The sequence below is a fragment of the Heteronotia binoei genome, chromosome 17 (assembly GCF_032191835.1).
Source record: "Heteronotia binoei isolate CCM8104 ecotype False Entrance Well chromosome 17, APGP_CSIRO_Hbin_v1, whole genome shotgun sequence".
In the NCBI taxonomy this organism is placed as follows: domain Eukaryota; kingdom Metazoa; phylum Chordata; class Lepidosauria; order Squamata; family Gekkonidae; genus Heteronotia; species Heteronotia binoei.
In genome coordinates, this window is record NC_083239.1 from 11,032,833 (window position 1) to 11,042,963 (window position 10,131).

At 43.9% G+C, this 10,131-nt stretch overlaps 1 protein-coding gene across 1 annotated transcript; it reads right to left on the reverse strand.

The window, feature by feature from the left end:
- Positions 1–443: 443 nt before the first annotated feature.
- On the reverse strand, positions 444–10,070 carry TMEM50A (transmembrane protein 50A). The gene is made up of 6 exons (XM_060257914.1): positions 9,902–10,070; positions 8,486–8,598; positions 6,728–6,795; positions 5,712–5,804; positions 4,980–5,040; positions 444–761 (listed from the first exon to the last, which is right to left on the reverse strand). The coding sequence occupies exons 1-6, from the start codon at positions 9,992–9,994 to the stop codon at positions 716–718; spliced, it is 474 nt and encodes a 157-aa protein (XP_060113897.1). The 5' UTR covers positions 9,995–10,070; the 3' UTR covers positions 444–715.
- Positions 10,071–10,131: the final 61 nt, after the last annotated feature.

Sequence of the window (10,131 nt, forward strand, 5' to 3'; positions counted from 1 at the left end):
TTTATCTAACCCCCTCTTGAAGCTGGCTATGCTTGTAGCCGCCACCACCTCCTGTGGCTTTACTCTGTAGCTCCTGCGCAATTGAGCAAGCCTGGCAAAGAAAGCTGAGATGAAGAAAGAAGCAAGAGAGAGGGAGAAGGAAGCAGATGACAGTGAGTTGCTCATGGACCTGATAGGAGCCCTCCAGGGGCCTGATCCAGCCCTCAGGCCACACGTTTGACATGCCTGCCCTGAAACATACCCTGTGATTGCCCATTTACAAGGAAAAGTGGCAGTACTGACCTTCACTCTGAACCCCCCAATAAGGTTCTAAGGTTGTGTCCTCCCCCTCGATATAATGTGAAAAATGTGATGTTGGGAAGGCAAACACACACTCATCTGTGAGACTTTGCATACCCCAAAATATTAATTATACTCTGAAAACATACCATATGCAGAGTCAGTCTGTTTAGTATTAATTTATTTTAAAAAAGTGAAAAGGGATTCACAATATTACCCCTTCCTTCTCAGTTTTACATTTTAATCACATGCTACAATATTGGAAAGTCAAGAGCCAAGAATAGAATGCTGCTTTAAAGAGAGAGGGAAAAATAGGGAAATGCGCGTCATGATTTTTAAAGTGCAGACAGTTTTCATCTTCACTGGTCTCCAGAGCATGAGCTTTTTATAAAATGGGAGTGGGCAATTAAAAATAGATGAACAGACACTCCGTCAGTTACTGCCACAGATCTTCAGTGCGACCAAATTTAAACACCAGACCACTGTTAATGAAAGAAACACAAGATTATCAGTACAAGCAGAGCAGTGTCTTTACCGTTTTTAAGAGCAACAGGAGCACTGAAAAACCAAGAAAAGCCACAGTACTTCTGATTAAGCTGGGAATAGGAGCCTTCACTGCTGTTGTGACCCTGCTAGTCCATTCAGACAGGCCTTTTTTTCCCTTGTCAAAAACGACTGGTGCTTGCACAGGGGACCTTTCCTTTCCTTTCCCCCTTGTATTTGTGTGTGTGTCTGCACTTAGAAGCCATGGCGACTTCTGGTGATTGACTCTTACTGGGGGCCTGGAAGGTATTTAGAGAGGTTGCTGAATAAAGCCTGCCTCCATCCTCCTGATTTGGTATTTGGGGAGGGACGGTAGCTCAGTGGTAGAGCATCTGCTTGGGAAGCAGAAGGTCCCAGGTTCAATCCCTGGCATCTCCAAAAAAGGGTCCAGGCAAAGAGGTGTGAAAAACCTCAGCTGGAGACCCTGGAGAGCCATGAATGGGGCTGTGGCTCAGTGGTAGAGCATCTGCTGGGGAAGCAGAAGGTCCCAGGTTCAATCCCTGGCATCTCCAACTAAAAGGGTCCAGACAAATAGGTGTGAAAAACCTCAGCTTGAGACCCTGGAGAGCCGCTGCCAGCCTGAGAAGACAATATTGACTTTGATGGACCGAGGGTCTGATTCAGTAGAAGGCAGCTTCATATGTAGGAGGGATGGTGGCTCAGTGGTAGAGCATCTGCTTGGGAAGCAGAAGGTCCCAGGTTCAATCCCCGGCATCTCCAAAAAAGGGTCCAGGCAAATAGGTGTGAAAAACCTCAGCTTGAGACCCTGGAGAGCCACTGCCAGTCTGAGAAGACAATACTGACTTTGATGGACCGAGGGTCTGATTCAGTATAAGGCAGCTTCAAATGTTCATATATGTTCAATGAAGTCTCCCCTTCAATTACTAACCAGAGTCGACTCTGCTTAGCTTCCGAGACCTGACAAAATTGGGCTTGCCTGGGCTATCCAGGTCGGGGCAAGACTAAGGCCCCATTTACAGATGCATAAGAGTCAGGAGAGGATTGGGGGTGGTGTGGGGGGGGGGGAAGAATGCTGAGGTGAAAGAACAGACTGTACCATTTTACACTGCAGGTGGAGGATCGTGGCTCCTCCAGGATCCTACTAGTAAGCTTCTCTCCCCTAAAAGCGCTTCTGAAAATATCATCAGTATAGCAAGCTAAGAGGGCAGAACACTGCCGCTGCACGTTTTCTGTGTGCAAAGGAACATTTAGAGTAGGAATCAATCGCCTGAGAGCCAAAGCAGTAGATTGCTTTTTATCACCATAAATTTTCAGCATGTATAAAAGTTTAAAGAGCGGCCATCTCACATGTGGATGAGAGAGGATTGCTGGTGCACCAAATCAATGGCAATCCACTCAGATTGTTTTATGAGCTGAGTCTGTGGGAGGCTGAGCAGGCAAAACTGGTGAGAAGTGAGGGCTTGCTCCCATGGATCACTACACACAGAGCCTATACAATGGGGTACTGTGTGAACCCGCTATCACAGCTGCAAGCGCCCTCATCAATGTCGAGGAGAATGGAACAAAATGTATTCAGGGCAGGGCAGAAGCTTTAGACAGTGCCCGTCTGTTTTTGACAATTTTAGACAGTTGCATGAACTTGTTGGGATGGTACCTAGTTTTTGAAAGTGGTTGTAAAAGCAAAAGCCAACGGCCTCATGAGATCTGGCCCTTCCCACTAAACCCAATGCAGAGCTAAAGATGAACCACTGAAGCAGAAGGGGAAGGTTTCCCAAAGCAAACCTCATTCTTTCATTTAAGGGACTTATAGCTGATTTGTCCTTAGAGCAGCTTCATATGCTGTCAAGTTACTGACACCATTTAGAGAGGTGTGTGTGTGTGAAGTTGTGGTGTCATGGGTAGTGGCTAGAAAAGTGCTCTAATGGCTGCCACCACTCTGGTATGGGTCTCCTTGGGAGGGCCCAGAACACCCACCCAAGCCCTTCACTCTTTCCAACAGGACCCACCTTATAAGTGACCAAATGAGGCACGAGGACTCAGGCAGAGGAACATACAATTTTATAAAAGAGCTGAAATTTAAGTACTTTGTCAGATAAAGAGAACAGTAAGGTAGGTGAGAGCAAACAAATAAAAGAACCCTAATGTGTCTATCTAGATGGTTTCTAGAAGTCTTTCTGGCTTTAAACCGACTCACCCCTTCCTGGATGAGGGATCTCTGCAGCAGCCTCTCCTCAACTCTGCTCCCTAGGACAACCTCCCACTTTGGGCAAGGCCTTTTACCCCTTCTTCCCACCTCCTGCTAACCAATCATTGGATCCAAAGGGGACCTGGCAAATTCAGGCCCTGTAGCTACTCTAATACAGGTTTCCCTAGAGCCTGCAGGCCACACTAGGCCTACGATCATGACATGGGGTACTTCTAAATAATTGTAGATCGCACAAATAGAATGGAATGCCCCACTCAGCTATGCATAGCAATAGGCAGGATAGAATCCTTTCTTTTTACCATTTTTATTTGGGTATCGTTAACTCATTGTTGTGGCTCGCACTTACAGTCCCTTTCAAATAATGTTTTATGCACAGTCTAAAACCTGGATTTGTCACAAGTACAATTAAGTCCAACTAAGGTTCAGCTACTGACAAACATCATATTAAGGAACATACATGACTGCATTTGAGCAGTGTTCACTAAGCCATGTGTTACTGAAGGTTCCCCACTCCTGTGTAGGTGTAGGGCTTCAGAGGCTACCGTGTAGACTCTACGTTGCAAAGAGAGACTGACAGAAACCACGTTCTTTAGATATGTCTATTGTACGGCAAAGGCTTGGAGGGCATTACAACCTAACCCCATCACCTACAGCGGTGGTTCCCAACAGGCCCATAGCTATGGGGGGCCAGGCCACTCCACCCAACCCCCCTTTCCACCTGTATGGCCCCTCCTTTTACTGCCCCACTCTCCCCGCTCTCGCTGCCTCCACTCTCCCCGCCACAGCTGCTCTCACCACCCCCACTCTAGCTGCCACGCTCTGGCCACCGCCGCTGCTCTCGCCACCATGCTCTCTCCGCCGCTCTTGCTGCTGCAGCTGCTCTGGCCACCCCAGCTCTGGCCATCCCCACCACTCTTGCTGCCCCGCTTTGGCCGCCGCTGCTCTCGCCACCCTCGCTGCTGCCACTGCTCTCCTTTTTAATTTTTTAAACAATGTGTTACATCATTTTGGGCCCCAGGGTCCTTCCACTGAACATTTTATTCCCTAGGCCCCCCCACTCCCCGCCTAAAATTTTCTGGCTTCCCAACCTTTTTGGTATGCTGCTGACCCACTTTAAAAGGGAGCAGGCACAGAGCAATAAAACTGTAAAAGCCTGTCAGCCACTTTCGCAGCCTTCATGACCCATAGATGGGAAAACACTGGCCTACACCATAAGCACAAACTTTTACAAGTACTTCTTGCATTCTCATACTTCATGCTTTGGCCACACCCACTTAACATCATCCCTTCCGCTATCTTTGCCCAGGCCCCTTCTTCCAAGAAACACATCAACATAGAGTGAAAAACACCTGTGTGTATGTGTGTACAGAGTATGTTTTCCTCACTGTTGGATGACTGTAGCTTGGAAACACACTATGAGGCTGTGTTCAAGCAACACAATCCACACTCTGACCAAACCTGTATTAGTTTGGTATCTGAATGCAAGATATCTGCAAACTGGACTTTGGCAAATGTTAGCGAACTGGGAATTGAAACTATGGTTTATAGCTGGTTTCCAGGCTACAGTCTGGATTACCTGCAGTTTCTTTGGCTGTCTAAATTCATAAACCATATTTAATTGAGCTGCACTTTCCCTTTTATCTGCCTGGCCCCCAAAATGCCAACACAGGGAACAGGAAATTCCTGTTGAGAGGCAAACAAACCAGGACTTATGCAAAATTTAGAATTTTTAGGCACACTACATTAGGCACATTAACCTGAGTTTGCTGCCCAAGCCTCTTCTGCTTGTCATAGCTGAATGCAGGAACAAGGATATTAATCAGACCTGAGCCCTTACCCCATCTCCCTTGATAAACATAATTCAAGAAGCTCCACTTCTATCATTGTTCTCTGCTGCCAGTTACCAACAATCCTTCTTTTGTCCTCAAAAAGACTGATTTACCAAGCAACTTACATTTTAAGTACATATGAATTCAGAAGGTATACTTACCCAAAAAAGATAAAAGCATTTTGGAAGAAAACTGCTATTCCCGGGTACACTTCTTTTTTTTCTAAAGGAAAAAAGATATTTTATTCAGTGTCCAGAAAGTCTACTCAGAAGACAATTATATTTAGGACTGCGTTTTGATTGATGTAGCTTTTACTATTGGCCATCTGAACTGGAGTTTTAAAATCTGTGACTTTCACAGGTTTTATGCCGTTTTATGAGTGTTTTTATGTTTTATTTAAACTGTTAAGTTACCTTGAGCTCCACAAGGGAGAAAAGTGGCTAACCAATGTTTCAAATTAATAAATACTCCCTTCATTATCCAACTTCTGTAGGCATCATTAGAATCAGTACTGCCAGAATCTTGCGATTAGGAAGCTAACCTACAAAAAAGTTACCACCTGCCTGTTCACACACATCCTCCCTAGCTTTTCAGGTACCCACATCATAAGCCCAGGAAGAGATAATAAATAGTGAATGAAGAAGTAAAAAAGCAGTGCTATGGGCAGCAGAGTTTGGTGTCCAGAAAAAGAACATCTCAGGCTGATTCTGTGAGTAAACAGTATCATTTTTGCTTTTTGTACATTGTTCAGTACATTTTGTACAGTGCCATTGGTGTACTCAGCACTCTGGAGTCTGGTAACCAAAACACAGGAAGGTGGCATTTTTGTAAGTAGACCACAAACACACACTAAGGTGTGTGTTTCAGAAGGCTGTCCTCACTTGTTATTTTACCTTTAATAACATAGCCTCCAAAAAGGATCCACATTGATGCGATCAGTGATCCAAACGCCAACATAAAGCCAATGAACAACCAGATGCGAGCCCCTGTCAAAACAAAAACAAAGAAAAAGAGGCAAAACAATGGTCTCACTTGTTCAAAGGAATCTGTTGGATTCGGTGCAATCAAAGGCCTAAGAGCACCTCTCTCGCACACACACTCCCTGTAGTCCACAAGCACTAGGTGAAATCTACAAGTTTCCAATGGGCAGTCTCCAAAGATGTGTGATTTGGTACAATACACATTTAGATGCATCAGGAAGTGAGCAGTTTTATTGAGAGCCAGTTTGGTGTAGTGGTTAAGTGTGCAGACTCTTATCTGGGAGAACCGGGTTTGATTCCCCACTCCTCCACTTGCACCTGCTAGCATGGCCTTGGGTCAGCTGGCAGAGTTTGTCCTTGAAAGGGCAGCTTCTGGGAGCGCTCTCTCAGCCCCACCCACCTCACAGGGTATCTGTTGTGGGGGAGGAAGGGAAAGGAGATTGTGAGCCGCTCTGAGACTCTTTGGAGTGGAGGGCAGGATATAAATCCAATATCTTCATCTACCTCACAGGGTGTCTGTTGTGGGGGAGGAAGGGAAAGGAGATTGTGAGCTGCTCTGAGACTCTTTGGAGTGGAGGGCAGGATATAAATCCAATATCTTCATCTAGCTCACAGGGTGTCTGTTGTGGGGGAGGAAGGGAAAGGAGATTGTGAGCCGCTCTGAGACTCTTTGGAGTGGAGGGCAGGATATAAATCCAATATCTTCTTCATCTTCTACCTTACGTGAATAGCAGAGACTGCACAGGACACTGGCCAAGTCATTCTCTCTGCCCAGTTTCTAATGAGTTTTATCTTATGTTTCACCCTTAAAAGACTGTCTCACAGTATTTCTAGAAGCTGTTTCAAGAGACTATACTTATTAAATCTGTGTAAGCTTAATTGCTTTATTGTTCTACAGTTGTACTTTTTATTTGTCAGAAACAGAATACCTGTTTGCCCAAGGCAGCCTTCACTGTAACTGTCCCCACGTACTTGTCCATTGGATACAGCATTGATCCTACACGAATAAAGGCACAGAATGCAACATGATCAGGTGTATCATACCTGTGACAATAAAGCATTCCTTGGGCACATTAATGCTGATTTACATCCTGAATGTTTTTGGTTGGCTATTGAGAGGTTACATTAGCAGCCAAAAACTTGAAAGAAAGAAAGAAAAAATACTAAACAACAGTGTTATTGAAGTGAAATCACAATTTTAATAAACATTGATTTTCTATAGATTGATTTTCTATAGATTATTTCAAAGCGTACAGTCAAACAAACACCCACAGAATAAAGCTTCCAATCTCAAGAATCTGACTCGATCCCACTTGCGCACACAACTTATTCATGTTTATGCCAAACAAGCAATCTGGAAGTTTGAAGCTTCTCACTTAGCATTGTGCCAACGTGGAAACAGCTTGTCCACACAGCACTGTGGGGTGATTTTGATACAACCCTTTAATCTATTGTGCAATGATAAACTGAGCAGAACTGCAAAAGAATGTGGCCTGCAGATAATGGTCATTCAGCTTTTCTCACTGCTCTCGATTAGTCAAGAACAACTAATGGGTATTTTCAATTACTGGAACATGTTTATCCATTAGTGGATGCATGGGTAATGTAAACACTCCAGGAATTCTGTTTGATATTCAGACTCTCATCATTTGTCAGCATAGCTCAAGTCTCTATTATTGTTTAAACACAGTTTCCAAAATTATAAAACTACTGAAGATCACAAATATGTGGGCAAGTAAAAAAGAGTTTATGCTAATTAGCTGAGATTCAAAGATGTGAGTTCACCAGTTCCGCAGGCACGATGGGACTTTATTGTCTCCTATGGACAATATCAGACCCCTCCTTCCCACGCATCAAAAGCAGCTTCTGAAATTCAAGGGTATTTTAAAAGTTGTTTGAGGCAATGTGCAGGAGACAGAAGTGCAATATCAGGGAAAATACAATATGGAATTCACTGACACAGGAGGTGGTGGCAGCTACAAGCATAGCCAGCTTCAAGAGGGGGTTAGATAAAAATATGGAGCAGAGGTCCATCAGTGGCTATTAGCCACAGTGTGTATATATATGTGTGTGTGTGTGTGTGTATATATATATATATAAAATTTTGGCCACTGTGTGACACAGAGTGTTCGACTGGATGAGCCATTGGCCTGATCCAACGGGGCTTCTCTTATGTTCTTCTATGACACAGAGTGTTCGACTGGATGGGCCATTGGCCTGATCCAACATGGCTTCTCTTATGTTCTTAATATCTCTGTTCCATACTGGTAAGTAATAGCTATTGCTTTAGTTTTTTTTAGCAGTGATTTTTCAGTGCATTTTTTCTCTCAGTCTCTAGCGAGGAACAAAGGTCTGTTACTACTAGAAGAAAATATTATTTTTTTCTTATTTCATTATAAAAAGATAGAGGATGTCTCCAGGTGCACTTTCTGAAATACAGTACTAGCAGCAGCATCCTAAGCAATGGATTGAGGAGGGCCTAACTCTGTAAGAGACACAGTCAGACATACTCTATTAAAAATATACCACATCTTGAACCCCACAATGTTTCTAACGACAGATACATATTATTCTTCAAAAGAAGCTTCAATAAGAAATCCCATTGAAGTGTATGATTTACATCTTAACAAATACTGATACATAAATTATAAAAGAATTCTGAGTATTGGAATGTGACTTATACCTACATGAGGAATGCAGTAGTAGCTATAACTCCACAAGCATGGTATGAATGATTGAAATCTTCCATTTTGGGGTATTTAACAGCAGCATCTATAATAATCCACCATCCTGTAAAAAACTATTTTTGGGGAAAAAATAACATCAGTATAGTCATCCTGACATAAAAATCTTTATCAGACATAAAAATATGGTAACGTCTAGAAGTCAGCAAGCAGGCTCTAGAAGTCAGCAAGCAGGCATAAGAAGATACTGGATTTATATCTCGCCCTCCACTCTGAAAAGTCTCAAAGCGGCTCACAATCTCCTTTACCTTCCCCCCCCCACAACAGACACCCTGTGAGGTAGATGAAGATATTGGATTTATATCCCGCCCTCCACTCTGAAGAGTCTCAGAGCGGCTCACAATCTCCTTTACCTTCCTCCCCCACAACAGACACCCTGTGAGGTAGATGAAAATATTGGATTTATATCCCGCCCTCCACTCCGAAGAGTCTCAGAGCGGCTCACAGTCTCCTTTCCCTTCCTCCCCCACAACAGACACCCTGTGAGGTGGGTGGGGCTGGAGAGGGCTCTCCCAGCAGCTGCCCTTTCAAGGACAACCTCTGCCAGAGCTATGGCTGACCCAAGGCCATGCCATCAGGTGCAAGTGGAGGAGTGGGGAATCAACCCGGTTCTCCCAGATAAGAGTCCACGCACTTAACCACTACACCAAACTGGCTCTCCAGTATCTCCATATCAGACTTGCAGCACACTTTGTTCCAGATCTTATGAATTTTTCAACAAAACAACACCAGCAAGGAAGATTCAGTACAATTTTTGTCCCTATTCAGTTTGGGCTTAATTCAGTCCACAGGTATCCTTCCTACTACAAGTGTTAAATTAACATAGTATAACTAGGAAGATACTAAAAGGAATCCCTGCTGTAGGGAACAGGTTAGTCTCTTGACTCTGTAGATAATTATGCCTTGTGACACAAACTGTATATCTTGCATTTCCAGACCCTTTGGCCCCACAGTTACAACCTGTTAAGGATAACACTTCATGCTACCGATGAAGTGGGCTCTTGAAGCTTCTGCCACGAGGCACTTTGTTTCCCTTCCTGGAATAGATTCATATGGCTATTACTTTAAAATTTATCACTCTGCACATGCAGTACCATCCCATGAAAGTGTCGGCAAGCCTATGCACACTTCCTTGGGATTCAGCTCCCCTGACCATAATGGGGCTTACTTCTGAGTATTACACACACAGGATCCAGCTGTAACCTTGCCTTCAGTGTGGTCTCACACACCCACGTTTATACATGCAAGATGTACTCAAAACAGATGCCAGTGAATATTTTGAACTAAGCTAACAGAAACATGGCACAGGAAAATAAGTAGGAAACATTGGAAACACAACCAAGAGTTCAGTATACTCACCAGTAACCCAGCAGAAATAGAAGCAATTGTATTCCTCTTTTCTCCCCAATCAATGCACTCAGAGCACCTCAAGTTCTCAAGAAATCCAGACATGTTTAAGGGCTGCGAATATCCTAGCAGACAAAACACATTCCAGGTCTCTCTCTCTCTCAATATTATACAAAGAGAACATACCAACTACCATATACCATGAATTCTCTTTCCCTTTTTTACAGTCCTGTTAAATTTAT